At 40.1% G+C, this 19805-nt stretch overlaps 7 protein-coding genes across 7 annotated transcripts in view; 6 read left to right on the top strand and 1 right to left on the bottom strand.

The window, feature by feature from the left end:
- The window catches only part of LOC104812511 (SNF1-related protein kinase regulatory subunit gamma-like PV42a), a 1990-nt gene extending 800 nt beyond the window's left edge, over positions 1 to 1190 (top strand). Inside the window, exons 2-4 of the mRNA XM_010539697.2 lie at positions 12 to 258; positions 342 to 684; positions 744 to 1190. Of these exons, the coding sequence (XP_010537999.1) occupies positions 12 to 258; positions 342 to 684; positions 744 to 1067 (914 nt within the window). The 3' untranslated portion in view covers positions 1068 to 1190. The remainder of the gene's footprint in view (positions 1 to 11; positions 259 to 341; positions 685 to 743) is intronic.
- Positions 1191 to 1438: 248 nt separating this feature from the next.
- On the top strand, positions 1439 to 3286 carry LOC104812509 (SNF1-related protein kinase regulatory subunit gamma-like PV42b). The gene is made up of 5 exons (XM_010539696.2): positions 1439 to 1664; positions 1758 to 2023; positions 2167 to 2413; positions 2480 to 2587; positions 2674 to 3286. The coding sequence occupies exons 1-5, from the start codon at positions 1449 to 1451 to the stop codon at positions 3004 to 3006; spliced, it is 1170 nt and encodes a 389-aa protein (XP_010537998.1). The 5' UTR covers positions 1439 to 1448; the 3' UTR covers positions 3007 to 3286.
- Positions 3287 to 6014: 2728 nt separating this feature from the next.
- Positions 6015 to 6933, top strand: LOC104812508 (pseudo histidine-containing phosphotransfer protein 6). Its single transcript, XM_010539695.1, has 4 exons — positions 6015 to 6266; positions 6365 to 6508; positions 6626 to 6698; positions 6793 to 6933. Exons 1-4 carry the CDS (start codon positions 6067 to 6069, stop codon positions 6826 to 6828), a joined length of 453 nt encoding a protein of 150 aa, XP_010537997.1. The 5' UTR covers positions 6015 to 6066; the 3' UTR covers positions 6829 to 6933.
- A 1296-nt stretch (positions 6934 to 8229) lies between these two features.
- Positions 8230 to 10021, top strand: LOC104812507 (F-box protein PP2-B11). Its single transcript, XM_010539694.2, has 3 exons — positions 8230 to 8612; positions 9064 to 9182; positions 9445 to 10021. The coding sequence occupies exons 1-3, from the start codon at positions 8373 to 8375 to the stop codon at positions 9851 to 9853; spliced, it is 768 nt and encodes a 255-aa protein (XP_010537996.1). The 5' UTR covers positions 8230 to 8372; the 3' UTR covers positions 9854 to 10021.
- A 1681-nt stretch (positions 10022 to 11702) lies between these two features.
- On the top strand, positions 11703 to 12648 carry LOC104812506 (protein LURP-one-related 5). The gene is made up of 2 exons (XM_010539693.1): positions 11703 to 11966; positions 12144 to 12648. Exons 1-2 carry the CDS (start codon positions 11739 to 11741, stop codon positions 12543 to 12545), a joined length of 630 nt encoding a protein of 209 aa, XP_010537995.1. The 5' UTR covers positions 11703 to 11738; the 3' UTR covers positions 12546 to 12648.
- A 1538-nt stretch (positions 12649 to 14186) lies between these two features.
- LOC104812505 (methyl-CpG-binding domain-containing protein 10-like) lies at positions 14187 to 16469 on the bottom strand. The gene is made up of 2 exons (XM_010539692.1): positions 16204 to 16469; positions 14187 to 15224 (listed from the first exon to the last, which is right to left on the bottom strand). Exons 1-2 carry the CDS (start codon positions 16264 to 16266, stop codon positions 14391 to 14393), a joined length of 897 nt encoding a protein of 298 aa, XP_010537994.1. The 5' UTR covers positions 16267 to 16469; the 3' UTR covers positions 14187 to 14390.
- Positions 16470 to 18612: 2143 nt separating this feature from the next.
- On the top strand, positions 18613 to 19553 carry LOC104812504 (ethylene-responsive transcription factor WIN1-like). Its single transcript, XM_010539691.2, has 2 exons — positions 18613 to 18697; positions 18891 to 19553. The coding sequence occupies exons 1-2, from the start codon at positions 18618 to 18620 to the stop codon at positions 19366 to 19368; spliced, it is 558 nt and encodes a 185-aa protein (XP_010537993.1). The 5' UTR covers positions 18613 to 18617; the 3' UTR covers positions 19369 to 19553.
- The last annotated feature ends 252 nt before the right edge of the window (positions 19554 to 19805 follow it).

Genomic DNA, 19805 nt, shown 5'->3' with positions numbered 1-19805 from the left:
CCCGGTGGCAGCGCCCCCTGGCCATTGGATCGGAGCGGGTGGCTCAATGATCATGGAGTCCGACAAGCACACTGGGGCCGTGCGGAAGCATTACATAGGGATGGTGACGATGCTGGACATACTGGCTCACATCGCCGGCGACGATGACGTGGAATCAGAGATGGGAGAGCTAGATCAGAAGATGGGGGCTCAAGTGTCGTCGATCATCGGTCACTGTCTGGAGGGTCTCAACCTCTGGACCTTGAACCCAAACACAAGGTCAGCCATGGAAAAAAAATCAAGAATGGTAGTGTAGTGAGAGATATAGAGATTGATTGATGACGTCGATTACTGGGATGCAGCATCTTAGAGGGAATGGAAGTGCTAAGCAAAGGAATCCACAGAGCCTTGGTCCCGGTGGAAAGCAACGCCTCATCATCAGGAGTGGAGTTGGTCGAGTCCGCCTCTTGTTACAAAATGCTAACCCAGATGGATGTCTTGAGATTCATAAAGGACCATCATTTTCAGCAGCTCACGTCCCGATCTCTCGCCGACCTTGCAGCCATCAACCACAGCGTTTATGCCATCACCCACAAAACCACCGTTTTCAACGCCATCAAGTCCATGCGGAGGGCTCTTCTCATCGCTGTCCCCATCGTTCAGGCCCCCGATTTGCCCGAAGACGATCATAAACAGCTCATCAATGTAACCCTTTTTACATACACAAATCATTTGCATATTTATAACAATGTGTGTGATGGCAGGGGAGACAGAGGAAGTTGGTAGGTACGTTTTCGGCGACTGATCTGAGAGGTTGTCGATTGGACGCACTGCAAGCGTGGCTGCCGTTGACCGCTCTTGAGTTCACAGAGAAAGTCCCGACGGTTCCCCTGTTCGCAGCCACGACCCCCGAAACTCAAGCCAGAGAGCTGGTTACGTGCCGGGCTGACGAGCCATTGTCCGAGGCCATCGAGAAAGTGGTGACCAGACACGTCCACAGGGTGTGGGTGGTGGGCGAACAGGGCTCTCTTCAAGGGCTCGTTTCACTTACGGACATAATACGGTCTATACGAGAGGCTTTAGTGTAAGATTAAGTACAACTAGTTGATGTTGTCGACGAAAAAGACTTGTTTGTGTTTACTCTGCTTCTGACTTCCGATGTGGACATCTTGCCTTTGTATGAATAAATTGGCTTTGTTAAGGCTGATGAAGTCACTCTCTTACGTGTTGTTCTTCTCAAATTACAATCAGAGTTTGATAAAGAAGAAAACACAATTTCCCCAAGAAATTGAGGTTTGATGAATCCATAGACAGAATTGCAATTTATTATTTATATTTTTGTTTCTCTCTCTCTCTATATATATCGTCGTTCGAACATGTTAATTCGACACGTATGAAGACACGTGTGGATTGGCAAGTGAGGTGTGTGTCAACTAGTTGTGTTTCTGCGGAATGGTAACCGTCAAACGATGGGAAAGGTGATCCCAAGTTCAGCCCCCGGACCTCGTTTTTATCGTCTGCGTCTCCAACGTCTCATGTCGGACCAGCCCAAGACGAAGATGCTGCAGCAGATTCCCGACGACCACCGTCTGATCAACCTCAAGGTCCGTGATCTGACGGCTCACAAGCGCCGTCTCGTGGAAGTTCGCGACTCCTCAACACTTTCCGACACCTTGAACACCATGGTAATTAACCACGCCGCAATCACTGTGATCACTTTTCGTTCAATAAGAACTTGAAAAGAAATGACGCCGTTGGTCTTTTTATGAATATTTCGGGTGGCGAACGGTGTGAGTGCGGTGCCGGTGGTGGCGCCGCCGGGGCACTGGCTGGGAGCAGGAGGGTCGATGATAGTGGAATCGGACAAACAAACTGGAAGTGTACGGAAACACTACATAGGAATGGTGACAATGCTTGATGTTCTGGCTCACATCGCAAGAGCGGTGTCGGATAATCTGGATAGGAAGATGGCAGCTCATGTCTCTTCCATCATTGGTCATTGTCCAGAGGGTCTCAGCTTATGGTCCCTAAACCCTAATACCAGGTATGTATATATGGTCTTTAACAACACTAAACGTATATGAAGGGGCGCATTTAACATTTGAATGTTACATGTACTGTCATAATTTTCAAAGGGGATGTATGTCACACATTCACCATAATAATAAAAATTGTATGATGAGACAGGATATTGGACTGCATGGAAATGTTCAGCAAAGGAGTGCACAGAGCCCTAGTCCCACTGGAGAGTAGCGTAAAGAACATATCAGGGGTGGAGTTAGTAGAGTCGGCCTCCGCTTACACAATGCTAACCCAGATGGACCTCATGAGGTTCTTGCAAGACAAGGCATGCGAACTCGGCGACCTTGTACTCTCACGTCCTGTGTCCGAGCTTGGGGCTCTCAAGGATACGGTTTACGCCCTCACTGACCAGGTACTGGATTTCAAATAAGATCCCCCCGACTAATAAGAAATTACATTGGTTTCAATATATCTGCAGGCCAGAGTTTCGGATGCAATCAAATGCATGAGTGCTGAGATGCTGAATGCTGTTCCAATAGTTGAGGCCTCGGCGGGTGACCAAGTGGATCATAAGCAGCTTGTAAATGTAATATGGAATTCTAATGATCATTTACGTTGCTTTTAAGTAGTGAGGCATGAAATGCTTAATACTGAAGACGACTGTTGCGGCAGGGGAAAAACAGGAAAGTGAAGGGAACATTCTCGGCGAGTGATCTGAAGGGGTGTCATTTAGCTACGCTGCAGACGTGGCTTCCTTTGATGGCGGTAGAGTTTGCGGAGAAGATACCGATGACTCCGTTGTTCGCGGGCACGAGGGGAGCTTCCCCTCGTGAGCTAGTGACGTGTCAGGCGACGTCAACACTGGCCCAAGTGATACAAAAGGTGACAACCAAACGCGTACACAGGGTGTGGGTGGTGGACGAGGATGGTCGCCTTCAAGGGCTCGTTTCTCTAACGGACGTTATCGGAGCAGTGAGAGCGGCTTTGTTGTCGCATTCTATGTAGCAGTTGTTTGCTTTGTAGCCGAGAGAGATGTGTGGTTACTGCATAGGAGGCCTTGTGTGAGCTTTGGACTCATTCCAAGGCTTTATCCAGCCTTCTAAATCAGTCACACCATCAGGGCACGCACACGACAACAAGCAATTTTCCATAGATGCTCTTTTTTTTTTTTTTGTAAATATTTTCCTTTACACTTTCTTCCCCTCGTGAATTTGTTAAATAGGTCATAGGTGTAAGCTAAATATGTAATATACATGCAAAATCCCGTCTCCACTTCTTCACCGTCGACCACCATGGCACAGGAGTGTCAATTTGGGCTCAAGGTCCTAAGTCCGGTCCTGTCCTAAAATTAGCAGTTTTCGGGTCCAAGTTTCTCGGTCTGAAAAAAAGCGGGTTTTCGTATCGAATTCGAATCGAATCGGTCCGAAAGCCCGATATTTAAAAAAAAGAAAAAAAAATTTACAAATAGATTTATGGAGGTCGGTCCGATCCGAATCCGGAATATATAGGGTTGAGTTTCGGGTTTAACTACATATGTATGAAAAATCAGGCCAATCCGACTCCGAACTCGAAACCTTCGAGCCGAGTACAGGCTCGGGCTGGATCGTGCCGGTGCCAGTCCGATTGACACCCATACCATGGATACGGCCAAGCTTAGTCTATCTTCTTTCTCATCAAACAATATATAAACTCACAATTATCGGTATGGCGTTGCTCATAGTTTATGAGTGTCTTTGGCGTTCTATGAATATGTTGAGACTTGAGACCAACCAGATCCTTAGATGTGTTTGTACAATTAGTAGATGAAGTCTCGTCAAACAAAATGGGATTTGATTAGTCATTAAAAGTGTTTATGGATGTGTTAAGAGTTGGGAGTTCCAAGGTTATAATGAATGGATAAAAGGGCTTATGGGGACAAATTACCAAATGCACTTAATTAGTATATAGGAGTTATGTCATGTAAGTGGCACTGTTTTATGTGCACATAATCATAAATTAATCATATTTCCAAATAACTTGCAATAATTTATTTATGATTAAAAATGTTTATTATTGCATATTAATATAAGCATGCGCTTCCTTGCTCTGTCTTTTTTTTTATAAAAAAAAATGTATAATATAATATGTCTCCGTTTCACTACGCACAAAGTAATTGGGTCCATCTAAGACTAATTCTCGGTTCATGCAACACCACCGTTTATGATTTGTCTAAACCCTATCCTAACCATTTTTTATTCTTTCGTTTATTTTTTATAATTATTTACTTATCATTCTACTCTATAATGACTTTCACGCACGCTTTTTCTCTCCCGTGATCATTCCATTTCTAGTGAAACTTTTCTCTCTCTGATAATTATATACTTTTCAAGTGTTAGAAATTAGGAGGTTGATGAATTCATAAGAGGGTGAATCCAAAAGGGACTTGGAGTTTATCAATTTGTAAATGATGGGATGAGTTACCCTACCCGATATACATATTATTGGAAAATATTATCATTAAAAAAAATAATATGATTATTAATATAGTTATGATTTATCCTAAATATTATGACCAGAATATTACTATATATTAACGTGTATTTTGCATTCATCAATATAAAAAAATATTCTCATATGGATTCCTGGTGTGTCCTTGATGTGGTACATAGGACTACGTTACACGGATACAAAACAAGTGTTGTTGTTTGTTTCAGGGAAAGACGTTTTGCGCATGTTTCTGTGATTTTTGTCCGAACGTGGTGTTTTATATGATCGAGAAAGAGAATAATGTGGAAGTGATGGAGAAGCATGAAACGCAGTGTGGAAAGGTCTCACGTTCCTCGAGGAGGCAACAGAGTGTGTGTCGTTTTCTTCTCTCCTCCTAATGCTCGTTCGATTATTCTTATGCATGCGGCACTTAGAATATCATATATAGCATCGGAATAATAATAATAATATTTATCAAAATAATAATAATCATATTTGAAAATTATACCAATAGTTAATTTGGGAGATTAGGAAATTAAGTGTGCGAGGGAATTGATTTAGATTACGATGAGAGTATTTCGACGTTGAGGGCTTTCACGTAGAGGCTGCGGACGGAGGAAGCTGGAGTGACTGACAGGGTGACCGGCTGCAGGCGGTTGTCGGGGAGAGTGGGACTTCAACGCCGCGCTTGCAGGGTCACGCGCGGTCACCGCTTGTAATCGGACCAGGCCACTTGCCTTCTCGATTTTACTCCTTTCCCACCACTCTCCGTCCACACGCGTGTCGATTTTCTTATAAATTTACTTGGACAAAAGCTTCCCCCTTTTTTCCAATTTTAAAAAAGGTGTATTTGTTGCAGCAGCAAAAAAAATAAAAAATTCCTTAATTATGATATGAAAACTATGCATTTTCCTTAATAGAGAGAAAAGAAAATCAAGAAAGAATATAAATCTTCATATGAACCGTGAAAGTTGTAATGTGATTTTCTGATATATAAAAAAAATAAATCATGATTGGTGCCGTTGTATCTGTATGTATCTGAACATAGGATTACAGAAAATAAAGTCACCATTTTAATGTTGCCCACAATTACTAAATAAAATTTGGAGAGCAAACCGAATAAATATGTTTATTTTTTTACCAAAAATAAATATGTAACCCTATATAAAATTTGGAGAACATAGGATTACATGTATAAATATGTTTACCAAAAAAAAAGAGAATAAATATGTATAGATATCGTTTTTTTTTGTGTAGTTTACATGATGCCGCCAAGGTGTTAATGACATATTAAATTCGTTGTTATGTATTTTGATTTCGAAATTATCCTATATATATGCAAATCTTTAATTACACCCGACTTCCTAAACAAACAACACACACACACACATATATATATATATATATATATATATAGTTCTCAAGGGAAAGGAAACAATGAGAGTAGGGTCCACCTGTTGGATATATATATATATATATAAGAGAACGCGGACCTTGTCCTGGCCAACGTATCTATCTCCATAGAAGAAGAGGAAGAAGAGGAAGACATAAACAGGGGAGGAAAAGACAAAGAAGGACAAGACGGGTCTACCGCTGTGGATGCTGGGTTTAGGAGTGGAGCGGCTTCACGCCGACATCAACTGCCTCCTCGCCTCCCTCTTCCACCAGGGAGTGTTGGACGAGCAGTTCTTGCAGCTGCAGCAACTTCAAGACGACACGTCTCCAAATTTCGTCTACGACGTCATTAATATCTACTTCGACGAATCCGACAAGCTGCTCAGGAACCTTAAATCCCTGTTGTGAGTTATATAACTAGCTAGCTCTACCTCATGTTTATATACAAAATACGCGGCGATGATCATGACTAACATTCTTGTTCTTGTGGGGGGGGGTGAAGGATGGATAGAGAATTCTCGGACTACAAGCAAATAAGGCTGCATCTGAATCAGTTCGTGGGAAGCAGCTCGAGCATTGGTGCTAGAAGAGTTCGCAACGTTTGCGTCGCATTTCGCACCGCTTCAGAAATGAACAACCGCCCCGGGTACATATATATATACGCATTGATCAAAAGGATGCTATACGTAAGATGCATGCATGCGCATAATGTAACCATATCCATGCATTATTGATGATGCATGAGGGATCTTTTGTTGATTAGGTGCTTGAAAGGGTTGGAGCTGGCAGAGCACGAGTACAATTACCTCAAGAACAAGATGCATGAGCTCTTCCAGGTACTCCCGATTCTATTTGGACCGACCCTTTAATTTAATTAGGCGTGTCTTGTCTTTAATTTGTAAAAACATTCCTTCCATATCTTTCTGGCAGCTGGAGCAGCAGAGACTACTGGCTTTTGGGAATTAATACCCGATGCAGAATTGATTACAGAAGCTTCTCACCGTGCTTTGCTTTCACTGTTTAGAGACTTTGTCACAAACTATATCATCAGTGGTGATTCCATGATGTAACTCGCCGAATCGTTAGCCTTACTATGAATACCATGGTGTTTTCAGATGACGGAAACGTTTTCACTAGTCAATTTATAACCAAAATGTTCATAACACAACACCCAATCCATACCATATGGTTATGCCCATGTGAATCGAGAAATTGTATTCAAACATATATGTATGTGATGCCTATCATAAGTCGTCCATATGACCCCTCCCCCCAACGGATACATTTTCTATAAATCTGCCTACTATTTTGAAATGTTATAAATCTGCAATAATTTCATCTTATAACTTAGAAAAAATCACACAAAAAAATCTAAACTTTTCAATTTTTATAAAATAAAACCTAAACTTTGTTTTTTTTAAATAAAATCTCATCTTCATTTTTAAGTCAATCAATACCCGATGCAGAATTGATTACAGAAGCTTCTCACCGTGCTTTGCTTTCACTGTTTAGAGACTTTGTCACAAACTATATCATCAGTGGTGATTCCATGATGTAACTCGCCGAATCGTTAGCCTTACTATGAATACCATGGTGTTTTCAGATGACGGAAACGTTTTCACTAGTCAATTTATAACCAAAATGTTCATAACACAACACCCAATCCATACCATATGGTTATGCCCATGTGAATCGAGAAATTGTATTCAAACATATATGTATGTGATGCCTATCATAAGTCGTCCATATGACCCCTCCCCCCAACGGATACATTTTCTATAAATCTGCCTACTATTTTGAAATGTTATAAATCTGCAATAATTTCATCTTATAACTTAGAAAAAATCACACAAAAAAATCTAAACTTTTCAATTTTTATAAAATAAAACCTAAACTTTGTTTTTTTTAAATAAAATCTCATCTTCATTTTTAAGTCAAAAATAAATTCAAATTTTATAATATTTATCATTTTAAAACCTATTACTGATGTGATGTTCCGTGTCAATATGATCAAAATGTTGATTTGCCATGTAAAATATCGGACCGTCATCATCAATAGATTTAAAAATGATGAAAGATTATAAGATTCAAGTTTATTTTTTATTGAAAAATAAAATTGAGGTTTTATTTGATAAAAAAAAATTTAATTTTATTTTGTAAAAATTAAGAAATTTAGAGATTTTTTGAAAATTTCTCAATAATTTATAATTCTCATACGAAAAATCCATTACCATTATACAAAATATGTGGGTTTAGTAGCCCTTCTGTCTTCTGAGTCGGTTGACTAAGAAAGGGTACAAAAAGAGATCCCACGGTTTCCACGTCTACCGACTTTTCCTTTTGGTAAATAATAATATACGTTTTTTTAAATCAAGAAATAAATGCAATGATACTTTCCTTAGCACCGTTGATTATCAAGGTGTACACGCCGAGCATTCCTTCAAATCAAGAACAGAGAATCCCAATGATCAGACACCTAAGAAACTAAACTCAGGAGCGAATTCAACGAAATGGGCATGAATCTGTTGCCCGAAGATTGCATCGCAAAGATTCTGTCTTTTACTTCGCCTCGTGACGTTTGCAGATCTTCTGCGGTGTCGAAGATCTTCAGATCCGCCGCCGACTCCGACGATGTCTGGAACAACTTCTTGCCGTCCGAACTTCCCGTCGGAGTTCCGACATACCCGACAAGGAAGGAGCTCTTCTTCGGTCTCTCCGATCATCCTCTGCTCATCGACAACGGTCGAATGGTATTCCGATTTCTTCTCTCTTTTTTTTTTGTCTTGTTTCTGTGATAAGAAAGGCTTGGATGGTTCAAATTCAGGTTCCTCCGACAGTATTTCTTGTTAGGATCTGCCATTTATGCGTAGGAGTCGATCTATGGTTTCAGATAATTCCAGGATCCGATTTCTCTGAATTTTATTAATTATTTTTGGTCGTTTAGAATCTCATTTCCTGTGGATTGGAACTTGAAGATTTCGATAAACTTTTTGTTGTGGAGTGAATCTGTGGTAAATGATTGATATTTGTTAGTCAACGCGGTGATAATAGTGTGGGAAATGCCAAAAACCCAGCACAGGTTTTGATACAAAGATGTCTAAAGTTTTGATCTTTGATTAGTCTGAGTAGGTGGGTTGCCCTCAATTCAATCCTTTGGATCGATGCATGAATTTGTTTTTGTTGTTGTATGTGTCTAAACAGAGCTTTTGGCTGGAGAAATCGAGTGGCAAGAAGTGTTACATGATGTCACCGAGAGCTCTGAGTATTGTTTGGGGACATGATCCCAGATACTGGCAGTGGATCTCTCTTCCTGGTGCCAGGTCTTTCTCTCACTGATTGTCCTCTGCCATAATATAGCAATGTATATTGATTTCTTGGTGTTGGTTTATTGGTTGAAATGGATACTTCCCTGTCTAGGGACTCCAATCCACGAGTCTGAGCATGGTCCTCGATAACCCAAAACACATCTGTTTCACACACACAGCATCAGTCGATGTCCTGTTATGTTTTCCTCGGGGTTGAGAGATATATTTACAGTATGCTTTTGTTCCCTGGATGGAACCATTGTCCATCTGGGAATAGGTTCAACGAAGTAGCTGAGCTGATCACCGTGTGGTGGCTTGAGATATCGGGGAGGATGAACTTAAACCTTCTATCAGACAACACTGCGTATGCGGCTTACCTAGTGTTCAAGTTCGGGCCAACCACATATGGATTTAGGCAGGCAATGGAAGCAAAGGTGGCAATGGCGGGGACAGAGAGTGAGACGCAGCCGTCAATGGTGTGTCTGATGAGAGTTCCAAACAGAGAGGGAAGCCGAGTGGCTGAGCCAAGGAGGGACGGTTGGTTCGAGGTGGAGTTGGGGCAGTTGGTGAAGAGAAGAGGAGATATGGGCGAAGCAGAGATGAGCCTTAGGGAGACCAAGAACCCTTTTGAGAAGCAAGGCCTCCTCCTTCATGGTATTGAGCTTAGGCCTTCCTCCTACTCCTGATCTTTTTCATGTTTTCATGTTCGCGTGTTGCGTTGTATGCTCTCTTCCCATGGTTTTTCTTTTTATTTGTTTCGAGTATTTTTGGTTTCTGGTGTTTTGTTGTTGTTTTTGTCATTGGTTTACTCCTAATACACTATCTATATACCTATAAAGAATGAGATATATATATGTGTGTATGTATGTCTATATTAGCCGTAATTAGTAATTCGGCATCAACGAATATGATATTAACACGAGCAAACCGACATCGTATGTTTAATATTATAGACGACCAAGCTATAATATTGAATATGCACCTTCATATACTCGAGTTGTATGAAACTAAATAATTAGGACCATATGTAACAGAATTAAATGATAATATTAACATCTGAATTGTAAGTTAAGGAAATCATACTGATCTCATTACATGATATATCTAAAAAGAGTTGGGATTTGGAAGCGTCCATAGATGCACCATCCCATATCCATCCCTGATTATGTAAACAATATATATATATATATATAGTTATATGCATATGATATACATGCTTTTACACGAGGAAGAAGCTGTACATCAAATGTGGTGTCCTAACGAAATTCTTCTCGGAAATAACACGTGTATATATATATATTCCCTCCTTCCATATTAATATAATAACATATATACCAAAAAAAAAAGTGGTCAAGATTCTAGCGAATTAAACATTGAATTTATGAAGCTAAAAATTAAAATAATTGAAGGTTTAAGTTATAAATAATTAAGGTTTCTCATATAATATTTTGTTACTTCAACTGTGATTTTAAGAGTTTGATTCTTTCAATTGCATGAGAAGAATACTTAAATCGAGATATAGGGGCAAGATTCTGCATTTTTTTCAAGACTTATCACCAAAACTGGTCGCGGAATATAATATAATATATATATATATATGTATATATATATATATTCGTATGGACCACGTAATTATTTTATAATTTGAACCACCATACATACTTTTATATAACAAAACCCACTTGTATCGTTTTTATGGCCTTCGAAACAAAAGCATTTTCCACGGTTTTTAGTTTCAAATTTTACACCTTTTTTTTTATTGGCTGTACCGGTCACAAGTGGATCCGGTATGATATTCCAAAATGTTGTTACACATGGTAAATTACCGCATAAATAAACTAATATCAAATGATGGGTGATTTATGTAGCACTTTATGGGCAGGTTAAGATGTATCACAGTAACTTTATTCTTTTCAACAATCAGTTGCCCTATGTTATAAATATTCGGAGCGTGTTAAACGATTGTTCTAACTAGTAACAGTTTGAATCAGTTATTGCAGCCTTTTCCTGTCATATTCTTTCTGTATAAGATTCCCTTTGAGCCTTTTTGCCACCATTATTATGTCCTTTCTAAAAACAAATAGAAGGTACAACAAAAGTGCCCTTTTGGTCTTCTTTTTTGCAATATATATGTGTAGCAATTTTTTTTTAATCAACATTGTTATAGAACGGTTGATTTGTTTCAGCTTTTAAAAAAAAAAATAATTTAGTGTTAGAGTTTCGGGATAAATTGGAATGGGTATTAAAAAACTATAGATAGAAGAATAATTTGTTTTTACCATTATTTGAAATGACGTAATATGGTAGAAATTTGTGATTGGCTATGCCGAGTTAGATTCTCTGACAACAAATCTGGGGGTACAGTCGAAGTGAACAGTAAGTACATCCCTCCATACCTTTTGGTGCAGTACAGTTCAAGAGCCACGTGTCATTCTGACATTGTTTAAATCTCCATTGATTCTCTTCCCCCCCCTATAAATCCTCCCCTCAACGTCTTCCCTATTTTCCATCTGCAAGTAAACGATAACAGCATTAAACAGAAAATAACAACAACTGTCCAGAATCTGAAGTATGAAGGGAGGGTTGGTTGTGGACGATGGGTACGTATACGAACAAGAGAAGAACTTGACTGTTCGGAAGACGTCTCTCTTCTTCGCCGGAGATGGATTCACGGCGTACGACCGCAAGGGCTCGTTGGTGTTCCGCGTCGACTCCTACGGCGGTCCCGACTCACGCGAAAACGACGAGGTTGTCCTCATGGACTCTCGCGGCCGATGTCTCCTCACCCTCAGAAAAAAGGTATACAAACTATTATCTTCCTATACATATGGATATGTTTATAGAAAATCGAATTTTGTCGAAAAGGGTTTTCTGGGAGATGGATTTAGAGTCACGGGTAGAGGGTTGATTCTGTTTTCATATATCCTAGTGTATGAGATTCGGAATAACTCTTTTGTTTTCTGAACGGTGAAACAGAGACCGAGTCTGCGGCGGAGATGGGAAGGGTATATGGGGGAGAGATCGAACGGTCAGAAACCGATCTTCAGCGTTCGGAGATCGTCGGTGATAGGGAGGTGCGGGGCGACGGTTGAGGTGTACGGTAGCGACAGGTGCGGGATGTACCAGATCGAAGGCGATTTCTGCCAGCGAAGCTGCGCGGTGGTTGAGACACTGACGCGGCGGACGGTGGCGGAGATCCGCCGGAAAGTTGACGCGTCCACGAACGTGTTGCTTGGCAAAGACGTGTTCTCCCTCAGCGTGAAGGCAGGGTTCGATGGAGCGTTTGCGATGGGACTGGTTTTGGTGCTTGACCAGATCAACGGTGAAGAGTTCGTGGAGGTTGGCGAAGAACAGGTGCACCCCGCCGCAGAGTATTAATGATTTTTCTTTTCAACACAATCGAGTGGAGTGTAAATAATATCGTCAAAGTTCTTGTCAACACGAAATGGATAAAGTCGACGGGTGTTTCCCTGTGCTTGAATTTGATTCGCATTAAGTTTGCCTAATCCAATATTAGTAATTGGATTAGTAGGATAAGTCGTCCATATGACCCCTCCCCCCAACGGATACATTTTCTATAAATCTGCCTACTATTTTGAAATGTTATAAATCTGCAATAATTTCATCTTATAACTTAGAAAAAATCACACAAACGCACCCTAAACACAAACTTTACAAAAAAAAGATATAAGTTCTGATTCCGGATTGAAGGAGATTAGTGAATCTCTCGATTATAAAAAAAAAATATGGCGTAGATAACGAAATTATGAATGATATGGTTATCCTGTCGAGTTAGGTTCAAGAATCTATGCCAACAAAAATTTCAAAAGTGTTGAGAAGCAAAAGTGTTTGTTTGGTCACTTTTCCATGGTTAATTTATACGGATACCATTTATCTCTCCTCACATCGATTCGATGTAAGGATGTCAAACGAGCCGGCTCGGACCAGCTCGGACCAACTCGTTTCGAACCAGTTCATTTTCAGCCCAGCTCGTTAAGCCCATTTTTATTTGGGCTAGAAAATTTCTGGCTCGGCCCAAGTCACTTAGCTCGCGAGCCGGCTCCCGAACCGGCTCATATTTTTCTAAATATCTAAAAAAATCATATCTAATTATATAAAATCATTTCCAAATGATATATCAACATAAAAAGAACATACCAATATATCCAAATCATACTTATATTCACAATCACAATACATATACAAAAAATCATTTTCAAATAGATAAAATCATAATCCATCCATGTACAAAAAAACCATTTTCAGATCCTAATCCATCCATATACAATTAGATCTTAATCCATGTACAAAAAACCATCTTCAGATCAAAATATCATACCAACAATATCAACACTTTCAAGTTTCTACATAAAAGTTTTTTTAACTCCAGCTCCCGAGCCAGCTCGCGAGCTAGCCGAGCTAGTTCGTTTGGGCTCGGCTCGTGGCGAGCTGTCTCACTCAGCCCATTTTTATTTGGGTTCAGATATTCTTAATTGGTTCGGCTCGGTAAAAAAGGAGCCAACTTCGAGCCGGCTCACGAGCTCGGCTCGTTTTGATATCCCTATTTCGATGTAACGTTATTATCTATAAGATCTTATATGGTCATCCATAGCCAAATCTTTCTGCAGCTACAAAATGTTATATTTTTGTTTTAACGTATATAGTAAGACATAGTGTTAATTAGTAATATATGTGATGTAAATGAGCTTGGTCATGAACAACGTCTTCTATATGCGATATTTTACTCCGGTTAATCCATACGAGAATCACGTGCCCAAAACAAATTTACAGATGGCAAACAAATTTTTGTTTTCAATTACAAAAAAATAGAAACATTGTCTTGTTTTACCTCAAATCCGAGAGTATCGAAGTGACTGACCATTAAAAAAAGATAATATGTAGCCGAAATTATTACATACTAATTGTCGAGTCCAAAACATGTCGCTTAATGGTATGAACAAACCACCACGAGATTATGTGGGCCAAAGTATCTTCTTTGGCATATGCATATACACGCGATGAAAAGCAAAACGCGTCAACGATGATGTCAAAGAAAGAAAAAAAAACACACACGCACCATTCGCATAGTCTCGGAAAATTAAGATCCTACATCATAATACAGAGTCAATCCCTAACATCAGACACCCATAATGTTAAATGCTACGACTCATATTTAGACAGCGAGTAAACACACTCTCCTTCTGCCAGACACAACACTTCATTTTAACAGCTGACTGAAGCCGGCGGCTGTTGCACCTCTTGATTCACTTTTAGGCTCACGTTTGACCCCTCTCCATCCACACCGTTGCCTTGCTTCTCCTCTGCTTCCCGGGTTTCATTTCCTTTAGCCTCTGCTTCAGCTGGAAGGTTTGGTTCCGCCCGTTCTCCATTCGCTTCTTCTGCCACGCTTCCTGCGTTTTCTTTGGGTTTCTCTTTCTCATCATGATCGTCGGTGGCATCTTCCGGCTTTTCATTCATTTCAGTGTCCTTGGGACCTTCGTCTTTGGTAGGTTCTTCAGTTATTCCTCCATTCCTGGTCTTGTTCTCCCCGAGCTCACCCTTATCATTCTCAGTCTCAACATTTTCTGTCTCCATTGCATCCGTTTCACCCGCTTTCTTGTCTGTTGCAGCTGCCACTTTGTTCTCCTCCCCAGCTTCAGCCTTTTCTGCTTGTGCATCCTCCTTTTCACCCTCTTTGTTGACCTTCTCAGCCTCAGCATTTTCTGGTAGTGCATCCATCTCACCACCACCGTTGGCTTTCTCAGCCACAGCTTTTTCGTCCATTTTGTTCTCCTTCTTTGTGAGAGAAGATCTTCGCTTCTTCTTCAGTGGCTCCTTCTCTGGTGTGGGAGTAGTTGCTGCCTTTGCTTTCTCACTGATCCTTGCTGATCTCCTCGGGGTCTCACCAGTGGTCCAGTCAAACTCTGAGATTGCAGGATTGCCCGGGTGTGCCTTCAGGTACTGCTCCAACTGCTTACGCGTGCCGATCTCTTCGCCCGTGGGGGCAATGTACACAATCTCACTCTTTCTGGGCGTACCTGCATCCTTCGGGTAAAACTGGAAGCAGAGCATTTATAACCTTTATCAAATGAAAGGAACAACAAGTGATAGAACAACGAGAACACAAATGGATACACTTCAAACTCACTATCTATTCACAAGCCTAGGATTCATGAACATAAATAGTCTAGGATTCCAGAGACATACAGGATTCATGAGCCTTATAAGTCGGATGCCACAGGTAATTTCAACAGGCCGACAAGAAAATAAAAACAGACTATTTAAACCCCCCAAGATATTGTCATCTTGTACAGTCAAATAGACTCTGATTCACCGCCTCGCAGAAAGTAATTGTTTGAAATCGTTCCACCAAGAAATCAATAGCAGGCAGTAAACCTTCTTCTTCTGCCACTGGACAGTGACATCAAACAGAGACATAACAAACTAAGGACAAAAGACTGCGTTAACCCAACAACTTGTAAAGTTTCATTCTGCCTAAGGAATGATTTCTTACAATCCCTTCAAAACGAATATAGGAACCCACATAAAGCGCTTTAATCATCAATCTTAAGGAAGAAAACCATCAGAGCAATTCGAGCTCCCTTCGACTGTAATGAGCATTCTTTCAACCGAATTCCAGAGCTATAGGGTGCAGGCAGAAGCAGATGCAGAAGCTACCCACAATATTTTCAACCACAACAAAGATTCAGGGATTAGACAGAGTCAATTTCACACATTTACCAAAAACCCTAATTTTGCCATCAAGAAAGCTCTAGACTCCAAAATTCAAACGAAATAGGGAAATTTCGCCATCAAAACTCCAACTTTGAACGGTTACCACTAAAACAAATCCCCAAACCGCACAGAGAACAGATATTATGACAGAATTCTCCAAAACGAAATAAAACCTAGAAACAGAAAGCAAACAGACAACACCGAATACTTATACGACGACAAGTAGAGGAGTGAAATCAAACTTGTTAATAAAGTTATCATCGAACAGGACAAAACAATAGCAGAGAATTGCGAAAGATACCATTTTCTTCCACGAAGCAGGAGCTGGGAGTTCAACAGCCACAGCTTCCTCTTTGTTCTCCATCTCTCTCTCTCTCTAATGAACAACAAATTTCAGGGGGAAAACAAAAACAGGAGAGAGAACGAAACCCAGAAACTATCTGCCAGCAAAACCCTATCTCTGGAGATATATTTCCTCTTCTTCCCTTTCTGGTAATAAGAGTTGCCAAGAACCGTTGAGACGCCAATGGATATGTCTGCGTGTGTGTTGTGTTCTAATTTTCTATTTATTTTATTCCGCATTTCAGATTCTTTTATATATACAAGAAAAAACGGCATTTAATCCACAAGAGTGATTGATAGATTTACATAGGACACATTATCCATTCAGCGACCAACCAATAACAGCACGAAACGTGTCCAATGCACCGAGCTTTTGAGACGACCCGTGCGCGCTGGGCCGTACGATCATGTGGTTTACGGGAGGGACATATCTCACGCGCGTAAGATATACTCGCTGCAGTACGTTGGGCCGTCACGCGTTCGCCGAGGCGCGTGGTGGAAAGGCATTGAGGTGGAGACGGGGACGTTTGTTTCCCGCTTACGCAATATCCGAAAAATAAAAACCGAAATGGAAAGTGGGGTTGAGGTCCGGAACGTGAAGGCAGGCATTGGTTCCTGCGGCGAATATGCCATTATCCCCACTCTTCTATTCCCCAATCCACGCCGCTCTTCTAGAACCTCTTATATATATACACAGTTTGATGGATAAAAATGGACAACTCTATAGAAGCCCATGATAGGCCCATTGTGGCCCATTAAGTTAAGTTAGGACAGGCCTGCGACGATATATACAATGTTTGTGTTGGTCCACTCTTGGATCGCATTTAATGGGAGTAACGCACTAACAATATACAACACAATATGGTGATATTTTTGTGTACAAAATGTGTGTATATATATATATATAGTCTATCATAAAGAGGTGGGTAGGGTACATAGCAGAAAGAAAAATAATATATAGCAGAAATATTATAATGATTAACCGAATCACATGCATGCGTGCATGTCCCAAACAATCGAACTTTTTACACGAATTAATGATGAGACGATCATCGAACGGGGTCCATTAATCGTCATATCATAATTGATTTACTCTCTCCCTTTGTATTAATCATATTATTAATCTCTATGATAGTATTCTTAAACCATTACTGTCCCATATGTAATTATTGTGCAATGATTTATTTTATCCAACAAACGTACGGTTCTAGGACAGAACGATCGTTAGTGTGTCGCCAATATATGTACTAATGTAAAAACAGTAACGAATCAAGTTTTTAACATCATGGATATAATTTGATACGTTGAATATATTATTGTTCTAATTTATATATTTTCTTCTCTCCCCTACAAAGTCGGCGGCAAATATATATGCAATGGGCAACCACTTTTTCCTACGCTTATTTCTTGTAGTATTTTACCTAATCTTCTCTAACGACTTAATCGGTTTTCCACCCACAAAAGACAAATCTTGTAGGGTTGAGATCCATATAATATATAACGATGTTTAACCATATAATATAACAAACCTCAAGTGCTGGACCAACTCATGCCATATAAAGGGGACCAATACTTGTATCGGATTTGCTTTGATTTCAACATATATGAGAATGATTTCATGTACATCGGTTCACAAAACATCAAGACAGGAACCATAGAATATGTGAAAATTATATATTAATCGAATCGAATAGAAGGTGAATGGGGAGAGGGATAATTAGGGAGTAAATGAACCGCTTACATACTTTTAATCCACTAAGCTTGTAGTATATCTAAATCTCCAGTGTCAATCCTATGGAAACAGTCGTTATACATTTTGAATGGGTAACATATTTTTTGTTAATGGTCTCTATATATATCATGGTTTGAAGATAAATTTGCAATAAACTACGTATAGTGGCATGATGAGTGTACAAATAAAATCCAACATAAGTACAGGAAGACGCATGAGATAAACTTATGAGATTAATCTAGGGAGCTGTTATTAGGAACTATAACACAAAACAAAGAGACCCCATATATATAGGATCAGTACAATAACGCGCCCACATATAAATGGATTTTCTAATATATGATATATATACATATATATATATCATATATGTGTGTGTGTGTGTGTAGTTCGAGTATATATAAAAATATATATACAAAGAGGCATGTTACAAGGCTCATCCTCTCTCTCTCTCTCTCTCTCTCTCTCTCTCTCTCTCTCTCTCTCTCTCTCGTCGACAGTTGATCACATGATCTACACGACAAAAGCTGTGACATGGACATGTGTTCTTATCGTGGCCACGGATTTCTTGGAATGCCCTGATATGCATCCCAACGTTTCACCCTTAAGAATTTAAAATTTGATTTTAGCGGGAAAGAGAAATGGTACAGACGAAGAAGTTCAGAGGTGTCAGGCAACGCCATTGGGGTTCTTGGGTCGCTGAGATTCGTCATCCACTTCTGTACCTATCCCTCCCTCTCTCTTTCTCAAACATATATATATATATATATACACACCATGTATGCTCCTACATGTACTTTGCATTGCGCACCTATTCACAAGTAATCAATCATCATCATATTCAAACATAGAAAAAGCATGTTACAAGATTACAATCCCCATGTACGTATCTTATATAGTATTACCATATATAGGAAAAGGAGGGTGTGGCTGGGAACGTTCGAGACTGCCGAGGAGGCCGCCAGGGCTTATGACGAGGCCGCTGTGCTCATGAGCGGCCGCAACGCCAAGACCAACTTCCCCGTCCCACACAACGACAACAACTCCTTCGATGGCAAAATCGACATTTCGTCATCATCATCGTCGTCTAAACCTTCCCTCTCTTCCATCCTGAGTGCCAAACTCAAGAAATGCTGCAAATCTCCATCACCTTCACTCACTTGCCTTAGGCTCGACAACGAGAATTCTAATATTGGGGTGTGGCAGAAACATGCTGGCCCAAAGTCCGACTCCAGTTGGGTCATGACGGTGGAACTCGGCCCCAGAGCCAACGTTTCCGCCGCCTCGCAGGAGGCCGGAGCTTCGGAGGCGGCTGCAATGGAGGCCGGTGGGTTGGATGAGGAGGAGAAGGTTGCTTTGCAGATGATAGAGGAGCTCCTCAATGGAAACTAATCCATTATATCATCAGCTTGCCATGTCTCGATGATATATATCCCAATAAGTATATCCATTAGTTATACCTTAAGTAACAATATTTATATACGAACGTTTATGTGTTTGTTAGTTATGTTCGTTCCATACATACATATGAAAGCTACTCGACATGTAATGTTGTATTAGTGACCACAAAAATCTTCTATATATATAGTATATTCATCAAATGTATCATATTTTATGAATAACGCACATTAACTAGTTAGACTAAGATTACACATATACACATGTTTTTCTAAACAAAAAAAAAAAGCTATGTTCATATATAACACAAACCCAAAACTAAGAAAAGCGAAAAGAGGGGAGCTGAGAGGACCGTTCACGACAACGACGGACACGGGTACGTCAAATTTGGATGACCAATATATATATATATATATATGTATGTATGTATG

Source organism: Tarenaya hassleriana, unplaced genomic scaffold (assembly GCF_000463585.1).
Source record: "Tarenaya hassleriana unplaced genomic scaffold, ASM46358v1 Cleome2, whole genome shotgun sequence".
Classification (NCBI taxonomy): Eukaryota; Viridiplantae; Streptophyta; class Magnoliopsida; order Brassicales; family Cleomaceae; genus Tarenaya; species Tarenaya hassleriana.
This window is presented reverse-complemented; position numbering and strand designations above follow the sequence as displayed.

Coding starts and splice junctions, on each gene's coding strand:
- LOC104812509 (XM_010539696.2), top strand. CDS start 1,449: ATGGGAAAGGTGATCCCAAGTTCAGCCCCCGGACCTCGTTTTTATCGT. Junction 2,024..2,166: donor TCCCTAAACCCTAATACCAG/GTATGTATATAT, acceptor ATGATGAGACAG/GATATTGGACTGCATGGAAA. Junction 2,588..2,673: donor ATCATAAGCAGCTTGTAAAT/GTAATATGGAAT, acceptor CTGTTGCGGCAG/GGGAAAAACAGGAAAGTGAA.
- LOC104812508 (XM_010539695.1), top strand. CDS start 6,067: ATGCTGGGTTTAGGAGTGGAGCGGCTTCACGCCGACATCAACTGCCTC. Junction 6,267..6,364: donor AGGAACCTTAAATCCCTGTT/GTGAGTTATATA, acceptor GGGGGGGTGAAG/GATGGATAGAGAATTCTCGG. Junction 6,509..6,625: donor GAAATGAACAACCGCCCCGG/GTACATATATAT, acceptor TTTGTTGATTAG/GTGCTTGAAAGGGTTGGAGC.
- LOC104812507 (XM_010539694.2), top strand. CDS start 8,373: ATGGGCATGAATCTGTTGCCCGAAGATTGCATCGCAAAGATTCTGTCT. Junction 8,613..9,063: donor TCATCGACAACGGTCGAATG/GTATTCCGATTT, acceptor GTGTCTAAACAG/AGCTTTTGGCTGGAGAAATC. Junction 9,183..9,444: donor ATCTCTCTTCCTGGTGCCAG/GTCTTTCTCTCA, acceptor ATCTGGGAATAG/GTTCAACGAAGTAGCTGAGC.
- LOC104812506 (XM_010539693.1), top strand. CDS start 11,739: ATGAAGGGAGGGTTGGTTGTGGACGATGGGTACGTATACGAACAAGAG. Junction 11,967..12,143: donor TCCTCACCCTCAGAAAAAAG/GTATACAAACTA, acceptor ACGGTGAAACAG/AGACCGAGTCTGCGGCGGAG.
- LOC104812505 (XM_010539692.1), bottom strand. CDS start 16,266: ATGGAGAACAAAGAGGAAGCTGTGGCTGTTGAACTCCCAGCTCCTGCT. Junction 15,225..16,203: donor CTGCTTCGTGGAAGAAAATG/GTATCTTTCGCA, acceptor CTCTGCTTCCAG/TTTTACCCGAAGGATGCAGG.
- LOC104812504 (XM_010539691.2), top strand. CDS start 18,618: ATGGTACAGACGAAGAAGTTCAGAGGTGTCAGGCAACGCCATTGGGGT. Junction 18,698..18,890: donor GAGATTCGTCATCCACTTCT/GTACCTATCCCT, acceptor TACCATATATAG/GAAAAGGAGGGTGTGGCTGG.